This window comes from Exophiala spinifera (genome assembly GCF_000836115.1).
Source record: "Exophiala spinifera strain CBS 89968 unplaced genomic scaffold supercont1.5, whole genome shotgun sequence".
Lineage (NCBI taxonomy): Eukaryota > Fungi > Ascomycota > Eurotiomycetes > Chaetothyriales > Herpotrichiellaceae > Exophiala > Exophiala spinifera.
In genome coordinates this window covers 3544380-3562485 of record NW_015622517.1, presented here as the reverse complement: position 1 = coordinate 3562485, position 18106 = coordinate 3544380, and the positions used below count along the sequence as shown (strand labels likewise).

Here is an 18106-nt window from a genome sequence, read left to right as displayed (position 1 = left end):
GGTAAAAGGGTTTTGTGGTTTCGGATAGTGCAGATGGACAAGACACCTTAACACGAAGCTAAGGATACTATGGCTTGTTGGAAGGTCGCGACCCAATCCCCGTTTTTTGTGCGGAGACGGGGCTCAACAGGCCCCGTGCTCTGGGCAAATGGAAAAGACACTACTACATCCTCCGCAGATCCTCATGGAATAATAGGAATTGATATTAAGATCCCGCTTGGCTGTTCAAGAGGGGTCAGACAAGAGTACTATCTATGAGCAATGCTGTATGTATGTATGGGGGTATCAATGACCAGGGAGTGCAAAGACCCATAAAATCGCGTTTGGGGTATCGTTGCGAGATAAAAAAAGAATCCAAGACACCAGTTCCCCGTCAATTATGTATAACCAGGTTGAGGAATTCGTCAATGTCGTCAACAAAGGAAGCGCTCGATGGCGGCAAGACGGAATATCCGCTGCTTCCCCAGCCCGTATAGTAGAAATGATCGTGAGAAACATAAAACCCGGGGTATAGTTTGTAATTACCTCCTCTTTGCTCTTTTCCAGTTCCACCACCAGCGATGACTCGACCATCGTGCAAAGCACCGGGTTCAGTGTCGAACTGAACCTTGAGCTGCCCTGAGCTCCTTGTGGACGGCCCACCCCTTGAGGCAAAGCACGAAGATCTCCAAGGACATGATGAAGGCCGTGAAGCCCATCACGACTGTGAAGACAAACATGGCCATGAGGTCCGCGCTCTCGATAGCGTCGACGATGTCTTTGGTGCTGAACATAAACACCAGACCTCCAGAGATCAGACAGAATGCCGAGATCAACTCGGTCGGAGGGCGGGAGGGATACACGGACGTGGGGGGTGAGATGTACATGATCACATACGTGACCAGACGGGCAACAGAGAAACCACCGAGAAGGTTACCCCATTGCTTGTGGACCATGGTGGAGGTCATTGAGGCCTGGTGATGCGAGGACATCATAATTCCGAGAAGAAGGATGATCAAGGCCGGAACGGGATTCAGAGAGGTCCCGTACTGCTTGGGCGGGGTGCGCAGTTCCAGCGCTTCGTCCGGAGACACTTCTGCTCGAGCTGGCATGTTGTCGACGACGGCATTCAGGCATCGCCGAACACGCTTCGATTCGACAAGCATTCCCATCTGGCGTTAGGTTAGAAGACAGGTCGACCCGATGCTCAGGCAGTGATCGTCTGGGACTTACCAGGCCTCCACCAAAGAACATGACGGAGATCGAGACATGCTCCAGATCCTGCGCAGTCCACTCACCGCCCCATGCGGCCAGATGCTCGAGGAAGACGTTGGTCGTGCCGTAGAGCCAGATGACAAAGGACTCGACGAACTCAGCCGACGGGAGACGGGCTTTCCATTGGCCCACCTCGCTGCGGGCCGGTTTGATGTTCCACGCCCAGCCAAAATCGGCAAAGCACCCCATCCACCGGCCCAGCGTCAATAGTCCGTACCAGAAGAATATTCCTCCCTTGATGAAGTGTGCGAGACCGTTGAAGACGTTATCGCCTCTCTGTCACGGTGGTCAGCCAAATCTTCAATCACCTACACAGCGAAACTGCACCCGGAGCGACTTACGAAAATGCCAGCATAGGTTACCCCTCCAGTTGTCAGTGCGATAAATCCCAGGATTAAAATGGTTCGGTCGATGACTTGGTATACAATTTCGATTAGCCGCAGAATCTTAGCCGACAGCAGATTGGGGACACGAGACGAGAGGTATTTGTCGATGACGTTGATGCGCAGCCACGCCGGTCGAGAACGACGCGGCGAAGGCAATGGGACTTCATCTCCGTCCTCGTCCTCATCCTGTGGCTCGGGTTCTGGCTTCTCGAAACTGTCATCAGTGCCTCGGCGCAAAAGCTTGGTGGGAGAGGCGTCTCGGCTGTTGAGTGCGGTGGACGCTTCCGAGCCCTGTCCACTGTCCCCTGACCAGCGATGGTCCGTGTACGGGCTCGCGTTGTGCTGGGCCATGTTCGCCGCCGAAATGGGCAAAAATGCTTGTCGTTCGCGGCTGGAGATCTCTGTCTGTTTTCCCCGGCCGGAATAGTGGAAGAGGAGGCTCATCATCACCTGAGCAGTCACAATCCACGTTGCGATCCAACCAATCTTGTGGTGAGCATTGTTTTCATACAGGTCCGGAGTGTTGATGTTGTATATTGTCCCGCATAGCACCCCTAAGCCGTTGACGACGAGGAAAAAGAACTGAGACGGAAGAGCATATCTGGACCGTGCAACGCTGAACATAACGCCTGTCCCTGTCAGCGTCTCGCTCCTAGTGGAGGACGGACTGGCTTACCTATTGGTAGAACAAAGAACCATGCGAGCACCATGAGAGCGATATGTGCCAGTATCATCTTTCCATGCATACCGAGAGCGGCATACGATGTAGCCTGGGCGTCGGACGCAGCGGCACCCTCATGAGGGACTGGTTTCTTCATGTCACACATGTCCCCATGGCAGTGCTCATCGTCGCCATGAGCGACTGTCTGCGCCGCCAGTTCAAGCAGCACTGCTGCGATGGCATACCTCGAGACCACCATCCGTGCGCGTGTACCGGTTGGTCCACTCTCTTCTTGTTACAGAGGCCACCCGGACCCTTTCAGTTTTTCCCACGAAGCGAGATCCGCTCCAGGCCTTGCTGGGGTAAGCGACAGACGCAGTGAGGTGGTTCTGACCGGGGTGAGGAGGTAAGCCACACAGCGAGTGAAGTGAGGTCTGTCTATAAGAGGCGGGATAGGAAAATGGGCGCGACCAAGCGCAGGCGAAAATGCGATTCAAAGGATACTATGCGAGTACTAGGTAAGGACGAGACGGACAGGAACATGTCCCCAGCGCGAAGGCGCGAGCAGTATTAAAGACCTCGGCCGTCTAAGGCAGTTTCCCTTGCTGGCACCAACCATCGTAACACCTGCGTAGGAGAAGCGGACGAATAGGTCAGCCGGGCCGGATTTGTCGGATGCGTCGACGACATGCATGTGGTTATCGCCGTGAAGAACAGAAGATGCCAGATGCGAGGCCGCAGAGCCCGCCCCGTGATTGGCGGACGAGGGTCCCGCCAAGGCCATTGAACCGGCTTCTGCTGGAGCCCGGCAGCATTGGGAGGTCAATTCCTGGTGACAGCACCAAGAGACCAATGTACGAATACGCCTTGACTCCAGCCGGCCAGCCTCATGCCATCCAGGTACTCATCCTTGTACAGATACAGCATACACGAACTTGTCAGCACTCTATTACCCACCCCAAGACGCGAGAACACGAGTCCTCGGTACCTCCCTAGGTACTTGTTCACTGTAGAGAGGATCAAAGATCGTTCGCAGGCAGCAAACCCGCAAGTTGCACTACGGTGCCCGTCACACCAGTCCAATACTTCAAAGCGTGTTCGTACAGTATGCGAAGAATCAATGGGTCACCAGGCAACGCACAGCTCATGGAAGAGTACAACCCCCACCCTCGAATGATGTTTTCGCCGTGTCAGAGCCGTGCGTGATAATTGAAGCGCTCGCCCCCTGTCGCATTAGGTACGCTCGGATGACAAAGGATGGGCCCTGGAGCCAGTAGGCTGTAATGTCGGAACGCGAGCTGCGGAAAGGCTGCCTGAAAGATTTTGCTTATCCCCAGTCTGATGCGATTCTGATGCGATTCTCTCTATTCAACATTACAAACCAGTGCGGCTACTGGCGCCCGCGGCGGATTTCTTGATGTCATCAGAATCCAAATGTCCCTCGGTATCGGGTCATAGTATCACGAGAAAAATTTCCTCTCCATACGGGTTTTACATGGCCGCTAACTCGATTTTGCAATCGACAACAAAAGGATTGAAAAAATTGCAAGGCGACGGTACTGTCAGTGCGATGGAGATGGAATGCTTGTTTGATGGCTCTGCGTCCGGGAGCACTGCAGAATGTCGCCGACCCAACGACATATCATCATAACGCTGTAGACCGCTTCCTCACACCTAGGCGAGAGAGGGGTGGTGTGATAAGCACGGCGACTGGTCTGATTAGATCGAGAAGTGTTGAAGCATGCAAAGGAGGCCTGAAGATTTCCATGCAAGCCGAAAAGCGGTGACTCAGCGCCTATGCACGAAAGGGTCGCAATGCAGAAAATCCAATGGCTGGGAGAAACAAGAACGGGCACCATGCACCCCATTGACTCAACTGCCCATGAAGGAAGTTGTGGGTAAATAGCAGGAATTGAGATCACCGATCAGTGTCCATCCCAAAGACCCAAGGAGCACACGCCGGCCCGAGGACCCAGCACTGGAGCGGCTATAAGTGCTATTGCGGAAAGCTAGAGCCTCATCTGAGGCTAGTGAGGCTGGGAACCCATTTCCAGGCAACATTAATAATCGTCTGTATACAATAGTCCAAAGCAGATTTGCCAGAGACTATCGAGCGCTGAAACAATTCCGTGGGGGCTTCCAGACTTTCATGCCAACCTCATGGGCGAAAGAAGAATCATTTTCAATGGCTTCCAGGGACCATAAGACGACTACGAAGATACTTCGTTTGGGCACTTGAGGAATTGGCACGTTTACCTCGTTCTCCAAGCCTCCGCGGTCAGTCCGCGTTCTACCGTATTGTCGCGATCGTCGATGGTGCTGCTCCTTGTTCTCGCTTGCGATGTCAGCTATCGGTGGTGGGATCGGAGGCTCGTTCCTTTCTTCGTCCGAACTCTTTGGCTTTCTCAGGGCCATACAAATCCCCCTCCGGCTCTCCCTGATCCGCTAGATACGCCCTGCATCTCAACTAGGCAGATTGCCTAAAGCAGGCCTGTCGTCTCGGGCTGTTGCCTGATCAACTACTTGAATCATGTCTGAGCCCTTCACTAGGCTCTTGCCTGAGCATTCTTGCGGGCCACCCCTTCGCACTTCATACCGGGAAAACGTTCCGGTTGCTGCATCCCCAGGTGGCATGAGATATCAGAATGTTCTTATTTCCCCCTCTAGTGCTTCTGGCACCATGTACTCAACGGCATCGCTTACCGGCCGTCGAGAAAAATGCCTCGCTGCTCCGCTCATGACTGTTCTGTGGTGCTACCTGAGCATTTTTAGCCAAGGATCAAGCCGGCCCTCCGTAGTCTTGTCACGACGGCTTTTCGTAATCCCTCGATGGCAGTGCAGAACTCGATCGATCGCGATGAAACAAATACGGGCTCAGACCCTAAAACTCCCGCTACCCGGACCGCTTGAGCAAAAATCACTTATGTACATACAGGACGCAACTCAATTCGGGCGTGTGTCGCAAAGAACTCCACACTTCAGTACGGGTTACGGGTCTAAGCATCAAGGACAGCCCTATGTCCGTCCGAGCACCTGTACTGCGTTGCCGCTCATACCGACTTCAATGCCAACAGCGGAGCTGGAGTGTTGACTTGTTCAAGCAGCCTAACTAGTGAGCCCCTGTCTGGCCTTTAGCACCTGTGATATTCTTTGCTTTCCATTCTAGCACCGAACACACCTGCGGACTGGTGTCTCGCAGCTCTCGGATCAGCAGACACGACACCATTGCCTACCGGATGCAGCCGAGTAGCTCGTCAACTGTCTGACTCCGTCAAAGAGTAGAGCCCATCTTACCCCAGCATCCAAGAATGTTAGCGAGTAAACCTCGCACTTGGCATCACTGGCGCTATGCACCTGATCACGAGAACTACCCTGCGACGATGATCATCTGCACAAGCTAGCCAGATGCTCGAAGCACACAGTTCCCTGGGCATTTATGCACTGCCCGCTGAACTCTTCTCGTTTGGACGTTTGTTGTCCGGCTTCACTGGGTATGGTAGAGCTATCAACCTGCACCCCGATTTCCAAATCGAGGATACAGCATGATCGACGATGACCCTAGCTACAGTACGAGTACAGTACCTGTCTGTGCTCTCCGCGGGGGAGTACGGAGAGTCAGCTGTGTGCAATCTCGCACGAATTATTCCCCTTTGGGCTGTTAACAAGGCCCGCTTCTGGCCATGGTTTCACATGCAACTTTGTACGCCTAGGATCAAACAATTATCAGGAAGGGCCATCACAAGGCGGCACCTCAACCCGAGCAGCGGTCTCTGACATCCCTCGTGGCTCCGCGACTAGACGGAGACCGCCCCAGTTGCGCACAGTAACGGATGGTGATCGGCTCAAGGAGCACGACTTTCGCATTAGGCCTGTACTGTAGCTTGATCTCGTACAGTCGCCATACAGCATTGTTAGGTTAGCAAGTTTCGCTCGAAATAGGCGGTCAAAGTTTCACTTGCGCCCTATCGCACGTTGTACCAGTGAGATCTGAGCCAATTATGTACGGACTCGCCAAAAGAAGCAAATCACCTCAGTCAGCCATGGCACGGTGACTCACCTCTATCGAACGGATACTGTGCCGACTTATTCCTAAGTAACTAAGTTAAGTTATATGTGGGCTTTGCAATTCTGTCGACGGAGCTCTGAGCTCCTGCATTGACATTCAGCGTCACAGAATCAACAGCCTGCTGTACGTCCAGAATAGAAATCCATATTGCTTGACTCTCCGTTGCATGGCATACCTGGCCTTCAGGAATTCTTTCTGCCTGACAAGCCTCGCCTACTGGGGCATTCTCCTTATCAACCAAGGTGCAGTGACAAACCAGAGCTTTGCTCGCGTTGTCCGCTCTTATGCGGCATCACCACCGTCAAAAAGTGTGTAACTCATCGAGGTTTGTTCTTGCGCCCGGCAAAATTCTCCCATATTGCATTGGCGGCGTCATCGTGGTGCCCGGAAACTGGACGTAACATCAGGCTTTCGTCAGACTCTCTCCATAGAGGGATCCGAGCAAAGCCGGATCTAGGAGGACCAAGTTCTGTCTATGATGCGGGCAATACCAGGTGTCGCCACAGGGCGAATGCGGTTCGGATATATTCTCTCTCGCAAATGCAACAATGCACGGTGAGATCTTCCATGCCCGTGATGCTGATCATTTTCATTTCCGGTGTGCACATTGTCGAGAGCAAGTCTTTATCCGCTTGCATCACCCCGGAACGGGAGCGTTTCATGTCTTTCCCTTGACAGTTGAAGGAGGTCGAGGCACTGAATCTCCACACAGCGTTGTCCGAGCGAACCCCTGCTTTTTGTGGAGTCCATCGACAATGACACCGACTTGGAGGGGGGCGGTTGGGAACCGGAAAACTTACTCCAAACATCCGTCTCTGTTTTTTTATCTCTCGAGTCTCCAGGTCCGGAGTACTACTTGCTTCGCCCAACCCAAATTACGGGGAGATCTCTAGCGAACTAAGTGACCAAAGCGCCGAGATAAGGAGGGAGGTGCACCAACAAGGCAGCCGCACACAGCAGGAAGTGCAATTTCGAACAGAGGGGGGGAAGCTTAATAAGAAGAAGAGCGACGATACAGGTTTGGGTTTCGGTTTCGGTTTGGCTGTTGGATACCCAACGGACAATGCTTCATGTTCTTGATGTGATGGGTCCGAATGATCGTGCGCCGATATGATGTCGTAGAGCAGGTAAGGTGGTGCTACTCGGACCTGTACCTAGGTAGTAAGAGACACGTCACTCCTCTTCTTTTGCGCGAGACGGATGGAATGACACCGGTCAATAAACATTCCCATCACTCCTACTTCGAACATGCACCTGTCAAAGAAGACATGGCATGTACTATTTAACTACCTGTACTACCTCAGCCCGAGGCCAGGGACGGTGTCAAAAGAGTCAAAGACTTCAACGACGGAATTTCCTCAACTACTAGTAATCATTTTCTGTCTTCGGTCAACTGAGCTACTTGCATTTTCATTGACTGGGATCCTCTCATCCTGCCCAGACAGCATGTCCCAACCTCGCAAGTCCGAACTGGTCCAAAATCATAGTGTGTCAACAACTCCCCCCAATGTCGAGCTTGTCAAGACCATTCCAGCGGCTTAGAAATTTGCATGTCTCCCTTAGCGAGTCAGTGACCACGAACTCTGTTCTTCTTTCTCCGTACTCTCGGGCTTGTTCTGTACGAAAACACCTGTTATTTGATGCAACGATGCGACCACGCGCCATCTGGCCAGTGAGTTCAGCGTATCGAGCACCTCATACCAAGCGATTCCTCTTGACAGGTTTGACATCCACAAAAACAACATCCGAGTCGTTGCCATCATCACCTTCATCCTCGTCCGAGTCGTCGAGAACAACCGCACGTTTATGTCTTCGAGGTGCGACAATTGGAGGAGCCATGGCTCCTTCGTCGTCTTCTTCGTCTTCCTCATCCAGTACAACTGCTCGCTTGTGTCTTCTGGGCTCTGCTGCGTTCGAACATGGCTTTGACAGCGGCGGCGTTTGAGCCTCATTGAGATTGGACGATGCGCAATCGGTTCCTCGTTGACTTAAAGTGGCTCTCCAGGCTTTACCGACTGCTCGCCCTAACACTGCACCGATCGAGTAGGGCACTCCGTTCCCGAGGATCTCATATTGCTGAGACATTGAACCTATCAGTAGGAAATTCTTCGGGAGATCCATTGCGCGCATTGCTTCCCTCAGTGAAATTGTTCGATGTTCATAAGGATGCATTAATTGTCCATTCGAGTCACTTTTAGGCACAATCTTGGTGCATATGGTTGGAAAAGGCTTGTTGGGATCCAGTCGTCCGTAAGACTTCGAACCTTTCGCTTGCTTTTTAGCGTTCAAACTTCTAAACCACGTATTCTGTGATGGTGATAGATGGCCATGATGATAAGCCTTGCTTAGAGACATTCCACTTGGGGTTGTCGGAATTCGCTGGACGACGTTTCTTAGACTGATCTCATCTTGAAGAGATACATGGAGTCGAGATATCGGAATGTGAAATGGATCAAGAATATTGATACTTGTGTCGTTATGCACTGGTGATAGGTTAGCCATAGTAAGGCTACACGCTCTTGGCTCTGAGATCTCATCAATTGACGCTGGAAGGACCGCGCCTGGTGCAGCAGCGATGATGATAAGTCGCTCGCGCTTAGATGCTCCACCTAGTTTGGCTGCTCTGAGAATCATTTTGCGAACTTGATAGCCCAGCGCCACTAGGTGACATATAGCTTGTTTTCCTTCATTTGGACTCCTGCGCTCAATCATTCTCGGTACGTTCTCAATCACAGCATAGGCTGGCATTAGGGTCTCGATATATGAGATCGTATTGGCCAGTAGTGTGCAGTTCCGGAGAGCCCCTTCAGAATTTGGGTGTCTGTTTAAGGGGCTGAAACCTTGACAGGGACAACCAGCAATGAGACAGTCGACATGATTCAGGAGCCCAACTCCTGTCAGATATTCCCGCAGAACTGTATTCACTGAATCAAGTTTATATTGTGTGTCTCTTGAGTAGTGATAATTTGCTCGATGACTAAGTATAGCCATCTCATCGTGCTCAACAGCAGTAATAATCTCTGCATAACCTGAACAGGTGAAACTGTGATCCCATAGACCACCGCCTGCAAATAGACTGAGTACTTTCATCTTCGGATAATGAATATCGCTATTACGAGTGACTGAACTCTGAGCATTTTTCTTGCTTTGTCTGCTTTGACAATAACAGATAAGCTCATCTTCGATAGCTGTGATAAATGAATCTTCCTTTTCGCGAAAGAGACAATGAATGAAAAGTTCTGCACTCTCACTTGCTTTGGCGTGATCTGAAAAGACACTGACGTTAACAATCCTCACAACATTTTGAATTGAAATCTCTTCACAATTGCATTGATCAGAGAAGAATAATTCATTACCGATTGGGTATTCTGTGCCATCCTTCTCTGAGCCACAGAGTGTGCTTGATGGTAAGACCGCCCAGACTACTTTGATAGAGGTATTTGAAGCCCATCGAACAAACGCGTAACGGAGTTCATAGTGCTGTCGATTTCCCAATCGAATGATAACCACTTTTCGTATCAACTCAAAAGGCTTTAGCGAAATATGTTGATCTGCTTTTGTATTCTCGAGAATTGAGGCAGCTTTAGAGGTTCTTTGCTTGTTGAAATAGCGCTCTTGTCGATACGCCAATTTTTGCGGGAATTTCCACTTATGAATTCTCTGTTGTCGAAAAGCCTTCACATCTGGACATGGTTGAACAATCTCGAGTAGTTGAAGCTTTCGCCAGCGCGGAAACACACGAAGAAACTGATCTCCAATCTGAGGAGTCACGACGGTCTTCTCTGACTTGGACTGACTTTTTCTGTTATCAGGACGGTCGAATACCCCGAGTTCGTTCCATAAAGAATGTGCATCGTGCTTGTTATGTAAGCCATAAAAGGTATTCCAAAGAAAAAATCGATGCTGGCATATCCAAGGTCGAAAGTCCTCCTTTTTCCCACACTGAAGATGCCAAGAAGAAATATTCTCGCCGTGTTGATGGTTTAGCCATCTCCAAAAGGTCGATTCGAAATCCCTGAGACCTACGCCATTGCCTTTGACTTTGAGGAAGTCAATAACATACTTGCAGAGATTCGCAACCCACAAAAACTGTTTCCAATGCTCTCTGTATCCTGCGGCTGGCTTGCGGAGTCGATAATAATATTTCCTCTCAGAAGAATGGACCGTGTCAATCCATATCTGACCTTCGGTGGTGGAGCTTTCCAACTTCTCCAGCTCCCCGAATGTCACAGTCGAGATCAAAGCACATCTAACGGGGCGTCGATTACCGTTGTGTACCAATATTCCATCCACGAGAAATTGTTCCGTCTTTTTCGATGTCTGTACTGTGACCAAGTTTTCATATTGTCCTTTAAATCCGGACGGCTGTTCGGGAGAGCGATAGACAGAGAAATCTTCGAGATCGAACTCATAGAAATCCCCTTCATCGGAAGGTATCATATTTTTCTTGTCCATTGCAATGAATTCGTTCAAGACATCATGCTCCGACGCGCAAGGCAGGGCCACACCGAGGGCGGACGATGTTGAGAATTTTCGAGGGTAGAGCAGAGCTAGATCTTCGGGACTTTCGAGGCTGTGAAGTTCTTCGGCCAGCGCCTCACATAAACTATCAAGGGTATCATCTGACGAGTCAATCGATCTGGCGTCCTCGTCACGATATGTTCTTGCTGATCGCAAGCGAGTGCGTGGACCAAGGACTTCGTCATCTGAGGATTCCGAGTCTGCCGAGATTGAAGTATCTTCGAAAAGTGCCGTCAGCTTACGCCGAGTTCGTTCATCGTCAGTATTCGTCTCGTCGTCACTATCTGAGATCTCGATGACTTCCGTATCGTCAGCATCAGAAAAGAAGGACTGCAAAGGAGGCATTGTTGTTTCTCAAGTAATCAGGTTTAGCAACCAGGTCTGTCGTCTGCCAAACCTTGTAGAACGTCGAAATTGGTAAAAAGAGAATGACCGAAGTGAATGGGAAGTCATTTCGCAAATGGTGCTTCATCAGGAAAGGCGGTCACAACCTCAAGATGTTGCAGGCAGCGGTGGTGATGATTGGCAGACAAGATTTCGCTCCATTGAATACGTGCATCAGAAAAAATCGCATAGTGCATTCTTCAGGCATTTGCGCCCATAAAGTAGAATTGCAACCGCGAAGCGCGAGAGACGCAAGCATGTTGCAACAAGAGCAGCAAGTGCACGAGAAACCTGATATTGCATGGTATGAACACTGTACAAGGAGACGAGGATGATTGAAGAGGATATGGATGCCCCAGTTGCCTGATATAGCACCATAAAGGCACACATGTTTGTTTGCGGCGAAGGCGTCGCAGGCGATGCGGGAGATGAGGTTGCAGTTTCATGTCTCGCGAGGACTATGGAGGGAGAGTTGAGTGCAGGTATGCCATGGGATAAGAACAAGATGACCACAACCCAAAGTCTAAGAGTTACTGGTGACTGAACAATCAGTGAGCCGTTCGTGAGGCTGTGGCAGAATGAGAATCATCCAGCGGTAAGACGACAATTGCACCAGGTACATGGTATAGCTTGAGTAGGGCTGACTGCCTGGTACAGGACAAACCGAACACTAGGGCATCAACAAGGATAGGAGTGCAGTGAGGTTCGATATCAGCTCAAAGGAATTCTGAGATCTGGGTAGAAGTAAACAAAGGTTGGTGTTGCACTGGCGAGGCCCAGACGCAACGGCTAAAGTTCGGATGTAAATGCCAAGAATTAGGTCTTGGCTTTGTGTGCACAAGTTGAATTTGCCTTGCGACAAACGACTCTTCACGATCCTCCACAGTCCGCTCAAATTCCACGTCGATTGCAGGCCATTTCAGACAACAACCGCAATCATGGGTGGAGTTACCGTACGCGATGTCGATGTAAGTGCGCCTCTTGCAGAATCACGAACGCCGAAGCCCCCTCGAGTCGAAAATCACAAAGAGCCAGGAGTTGCTGGAGGACACATTGGGAACCACCTGCAACGGTTGGGAAAATGAGAACACCGCTGACTAGAAGTCCTCTAGGCGCAAAAATTCATCAACGCCTATGCCGATTTCCTGAAGAGACAGGGAAAGCTCCAAATACCAGGTGAGTTTGGGCCTCATTGGTTTTTAATCCCCAGAAATCTCAAGGTGCTCGGAGGCAGTGTATGCTGCTCTGGGTTACTATGAACCAACTCATCGCCACGGCATTGCTAACATCTGCGTCTGCATAGGCTGGGTTGATACCGTCAAGACGTCACACTCCAACGAACTTCCTCCTCAGTCCCCCGATTGGTTCTACGTTCGAGCTGCTGCTGTGGCGCGACATGTCTATCTCCGAAAGTCTGTTGGTGTTGGCCGCCTGCGAAAGGTTCATGGAAGCACAAAGAACCGTGGCTCAAGACCCTCGCACCACGTCGACGCCTCGGGATCGGTTGACCGAAAAGTCATGCAAGCTCTGGAGAAGCTAGGAATCTTGGAGAAGGTTGATGAGGATGATGAAGGTGCGAGCGGAAAAGGTGGCCGAAGAATCACGCAAGCCGGTATGCGAGATCTGGATCGTATTGCTCAAACCGCGGTCGAGGGTGATGAGGACGAAGAATAAATGTGAAATCCAAAAGCGGCGTCGAGGGGTGCATACGGAAATGCTATTCCAGTGTCTTCTGCACTCAGCTGCAGACGGAATGTGACCACAAGAGTCATGAAAAAGCTTTTTACAAAGCGGAAAGCATTCTTGCATGGGCGGGTCAATCGTCATCTGGCCATCAGTTGCAAGGTCCATCGGCATGATTCAGGCAGACGAGGCTCAATGAAACTATTTCAATGTTGCAACATTGCTCGGTTTTCTCGAATCCTCGTTTCGTTTCCTTCAGCCATGGCCACCCACCTCAGTCGATCCTGTCTGCTGAAGCCAAACCAGTAGAGGTGCATTCCACTATCGGATAGCAGACCATCCAGTTCCATCGTAGACCATGGTGTACAGAACGCAGATTGTCTTCCATGTACGGACAATTCAAGTCCATTCCAAATTGCCAAAACAGTGCAGGCCCGTATCCGCATAATTTTAATTCTCGGCATTCGGAAATATATATTTTCCGTTCCACCACCACGGGTCAGTAATTTGTGGCAAGTCGAAGAACAAAGCTCCTCACCAAGTGTTCTTCTTGTCTTCGCAACCTCCTCGACCAACACTCGAGGATAATTCGGCAACTGCCCATCACGCCGTTGAGCAGTATGCCTATCGTGTGGCGATGATACCGTTCTTTCACTATCAGTATGGCTCTCAAGGCACCTCTGCACAGCCTGATCAGCCGTACTGGAGCCTCCCTACACCTTATGCGGTAAGGCGTATTGTAAGGAGTACTCGCCTGGAGTACGAAAGGCAGCCTCGATGTTCACATGATATACGGGACAACTTGTGTCCTCGAGCCGAATCGACATGGCCCAGTATGAGCTGCGCTTTTGGCTTTATCCAAGCACGCCGTCGCTGTCCTAATGTTCCGCTGCCCCGCTAGGTGTCACTATGAACACACAGAAAACAATCTCATATAGCCTGATGCGCCTTACCAGTCCGTTCAGGTCTCGAGTTGTCCACCTGAGCCCTCTTCGTCAGATAATAGTTCGGCAGTCGCTGGGTGCTTTGCCCAAGTATGCCTGTAGTGAAGCGACTCGACACAGCCTTCATGTCACAGCCTGCTAAATGCTTCTGATATGCATTGATGGATATCTTCTCCAGAACTGCGACACACCCTTGTGCTCCTCTTCTTACCCTTCCCTTGCCCAGACTTCCATGATTTCCTTCTCACCAATGCTTGCATATCGCTGTGAATCTTTGCCTGGCGGAGATCCTACCGAGAGTGAAGAACAGAAAATATTCGAGATGGAGACTTCAGAGCTTCGGTCTTGTGAAGGGTGGACTGGAAAACCTATACCAGAAGAGCTCCGATTGCACAACGAAGACGAATCTCTACCTCCGAAGCTTAAGGATATACTAACCTGGTCCCTCAATGTGACCAATAAACCGACAAAAATCACACCCTCGAACCCCAGCGCGGCTGCAAAGGAAGCCTTAACAGGCTCAGAGACAAGTGGCTTTACGCAACCGTTGGCACAAACTTCTCCATCGGAGGCAGCATCCTCGGCTACCTCAGTTGGTTCGTCACAGTACAGGGAAGAAAAAGACTCTGGGGCTAGTCGCCGCAGAATAATGCCTGGTTTGTGGAGCCTCCAGAATACCAGCAAACGCCCATACACCCCCCAAAGTGGCAGGCATGGCATCCTGGAATCTACAAGAGACCTTCTCACAGCCTTCAGGCAAAAAGCCGAAAAAACAGGGCAGCTACGCGCGAGGTCTGAAGTAGTCCTGGTGCATGACTCCAACGTCTTTGAATGTACCGGTTGCTTCGAAGAGTTCCGTTCGGCGGAGACTACCAAACTTCCCTGTGGTCATTCTTACTGCAAAGCATGTCTAACCACGCTGATCATGACAGCGCTTCAGAATGAAAGTAACTATCCACCTAAATGCTGCCTGAGCGAGATTCCGCTCTCGGTAGCTCTACAGCCGCTCGATGCGAAACAGCAGAAAATGTACAAAAACAAAGCTGCTGAATATTCGATCCCTGCTCAAGAACGATGGTACTGCCCTAACGTACGGTGCTCGAAATGGATCCCACCCGCAAACCTTCGACGCACTCGTCATTCCGACCAAAAGTGTCCCTATTGCTCTGGCAAAATTTGCAGTATCTGCAGAGGCTCCGCACATGGCAAGTCAGTAGATTGTCCTCAGGATTTCGGATTGGAGGCCACAATATCTCTTGCGGAGCTTGAGGGCTGGAGACGCTGTCACAGTTGTCGGGCCTTGGTCGAGGTACGTATTCTTTGCCAGCCCGCTGGCTTGCTGACTGTTTCTCTTAGCGAGCTTCTGGATGTCGCCACATGACCTGCAAGTGCGGCTCTCAATTCTGCTACGTGTGTGGAGCAAAATGGCGAACCTGTGGATGCAATGAAGTCGATGAAGTCAACCGGCAAGCAGATCTAAGACGACGAAGGGTGGACAGACAAGTTACGATTGATGCAGAGGCAGAGGAACTTGCTCGCACCGTCGCCCAGGTTGAAGCTCTGGAACGTCGTGAAGCGGCAGACCGGCAAAGGGAACAAGCACAGCAGGAAGCGGAAAGGAGACGGCAGGAGGCCCAGCTCACAAGATTAGAGGAGGAGAGACGGCAAGAGGAAGCTTCAAGGAGGCTAGAAGAGGAACGACTTGAGCGCGAGTACCGGCTCGCTCTCCGAGAGTCTATCCTGGACACTTGCAATGCAATGCAATCGGCATTGATCAACATCAGCCAGACCCAGAAGCAAGCCCTCGACAGCCGACACCTGCAAGCCACGCGTGCCCTCCTGGAGGAGCGCAATTGCGAGTTGGCGAAGCAGAGAGTTGAAGCCGAGGAGCTACAAGCTAAGCTAAAGTCAAATATCGATCGAAGGACCGCCTTTGTCCAACGCAAACACAGATCGGATGTTGGCGTTTTCACTCATGAGCAGGATGAACTGGAAGACGACTTATTTTTGGAGATAAGGATGCATCTCCATGGTAAATCTGACAAAGAAGCACGAGAGTGTCGCCTGCATGAGAAATTTAGGAATCAGCGCAAGGACAAATTACAAGAGCTCCTCAAGAAGCATGAGATGGAGATGAAGACTTTGAACGTTAGTGCCTCCAGCGAGCTGGACGTGGTGAAACGGGCCAGCGACACCAAGATTGCCATGATCACGACCAGATACGCCAATTATTTCGAAGCACACCGGACGGCCGTGGCTGCAGACCTTGCCTGGTTTCAACACATATCCGAAAGGCGACATAACATGGTGGCCTACCATACCCGCCTTGTGCTTGCCGCTGTCGAGGCAGACGAGGAACCAGTCGGTCTAACTGAAGAACAAGCTACAGCCATTGGGCCTTTTATGTCCGGCCATTCAACCCCTCTACAGCAGGATGACCGACTAGTGCCATCGCCTACACCGAGTCCCACTGTTACGCCTACACCATCCCTTGTCGAGCTCGCTGCAACGTCTAATCGCTTGCTGTCTGTCTTGGAGCCGCAACCCAAGTCAACGGGCGGCGCCGACGCTGCGATAGGAGCGTCTGCAAATCAGTCTCTGATGAACAGGGCCGGCTTATGCAAGGCAGGACAAGACCAATCCTCTGCTGGCGTGTCTCGAATATCTGAGGACAGCACATGTGGCTTGGAAGCCGGGCAATCCATACGGAGGTACGTTATGGCTGGAGGTCCTCGTACGCCTAGACGGCCAAATTCCCTTTCGAGTCGAAGATACAAAACTGGTTCCCGGTCAGGCGATAACATCCCAACCGTGCCAGAGCTCCCAGCCAGATGTCCCGGAGGCGGCGACCTCCTCTCGAAGATGCCAGGTGCCTTTCCTGCCACGCAGATGCCTCGTGACAATTGTGAAGCGCAGGGCAGCTCAGTCCAGGCTTCGCCTAGGCACGTATACCAGCGGGACTCATTGGCCGAGAGCACCGCATCGGTCACAGGGCGGTCCACGGCTCCTTTGTCCCCGGTATCAGCGTCAGACTACTCGTGCGCAACGTCGCCAGGGATCATCGGTACCCTGTCCAAACCAGTCACTGATGCTATTGAGCCTTTGTCGTCTTCTTCGTCTTCTTCCTCCTTGCAGCAGGAGCGGCGCGCGATACCTGTCTCGACTTCACACGCCACTCCTCTCAGACCATATCAACATGCGAGGGGAACGTTCTCACTCGGTGACCTGCGCGCGGCGTTGACAGGCAGTAGCGGAGTTGTAGGTGGTGACAGGGCAAGAATGCCAAAATATACGTTGAGAGGAAGGTTGCAAGCGGATGAAACGAGCCGGGGGTGATGTTTTTGGGGGCACACTAACTTGGGCTTAGGGGAAGAGAGGAACCAAAAATACACGCAACGACGATGGCAACAATGTACTAGGCGCACACAGAGGTGATTTTGAGTCTATTTGTTACCGATAGTTTTGGCAGCAGTCAAGTAGGGCCAAGTTAATAACTGCCCAGGTACAGATAAGATAGTGCGTGAGTCGCGTGAAGAGTCGAGCGGGAGTCGTAAAAGCCAAAGACCAAATGCAGTAAAAATATGCCTCAGCTCCCAGGTTGGACACTGTTGTATTACCCCAGACGGCCTTCTCCGTAGCCAGACGACCTTTGTTATCTGACCATGAACCAATGAATATAACGTGGATTCCCATTACTCTCATAGTAAAGGGCGAGAGATATATTTGTCGTCCTGATTACCTTGGCCGAGGGGCGAGAAGAGGGCAAGACTTAGCTGAGATACTCCGTAGTTCTTATCGCATTATTATTGTCACCACCACCACCACCACCACCACCACCATTGTTGTTGTCGTTGCGGTCACTACGAAACCCTGAAAATGACAACGGTTGATAGCACTAGGTTCCTCGCGGACGGGGGATATCTGCAGAAAGGCAGAGAGAAGAATCTCCGACCAGTCGACCTGGGCCGGAAAACGCATGACCTGGCTCCGTCAAGGTGAGAGATCTCTAGATCCGCCCCTATCTACCTCCCCACCTACCTACCTATCTACCTCCCCACCTACCTACCTATCTACCTGCCTGAGCTGACTTGACGCGGCGCAAAAAAAGATGGTACCGAGATGAGAAGATCTTTCAGCTGGAGAGAAGGGCTTTGTTCTCGACGGTGAGTCTGCCTCCCTGATACATTGAATCGATGTGTGCGGCTTG

The 18106-nt window shown here is 51.2% G+C and overlaps 4 protein-coding genes across 4 annotated transcripts; 2 read left to right on the top strand and 2 right to left on the bottom strand.

The window, feature by feature from the left end:
• Window positions 1-590: 590 nt before the first annotated feature.
• On the bottom strand, window positions 591-2560 carry PV08_07856 (uncharacterized protein; the record flags this gene model as incomplete). Its single annotated transcript, XM_016382183.1, has 4 exons — window positions 591-1151; window positions 1213-1530; window positions 1596-2269; window positions 2317-2560. The coding sequence occupies 4 exons, from the start codon at window positions 2558-2560 to the stop codon at window positions 591-593; spliced, it is 1797 nt and encodes a 598-aa protein (XP_016235285.1).
• A 5502-nt stretch (window positions 2561-8062) lies between these two features.
• Window positions 8063-11233, bottom strand: PV08_07855 (uncharacterized protein; the record flags this gene model as incomplete). Its single annotated transcript, XM_016382182.1, has 1 exon — window positions 8063-11233. One exon carries the CDS (start codon window positions 11231-11233, stop codon window positions 8063-8065), a length of 3171 nt encoding a protein of 1056 aa, XP_016235284.1.
• Window positions 11234-12210: 977 nt separating this feature from the next.
• PV08_07854 (40S ribosomal protein S19) lies at window positions 12211-12946 on the top strand (the record flags this gene model as incomplete). The annotated part of the gene is made up of 3 exons (XM_016382181.1): window positions 12211-12240; window positions 12385-12448; window positions 12576-12946. 3 exons carry the CDS (start codon window positions 12211-12213, stop codon window positions 12944-12946), a joined length of 465 nt encoding a protein of 154 aa, XP_016235283.1.
• A 1275-nt stretch (window positions 12947-14221) lies between these two features.
• Window positions 14222-17235, top strand: PV08_07853 (uncharacterized protein; the record flags this gene model as incomplete). Its single annotated transcript, XM_016382180.1, has 2 exons — window positions 14222-15208; window positions 15256-17235. The coding sequence occupies 2 exons, from the start codon at window positions 14222-14224 to the stop codon at window positions 17233-17235; spliced, it is 2967 nt and encodes a 988-aa protein (XP_016235282.1).
• Window positions 17236-18106: the final 871 nt, after the last annotated feature.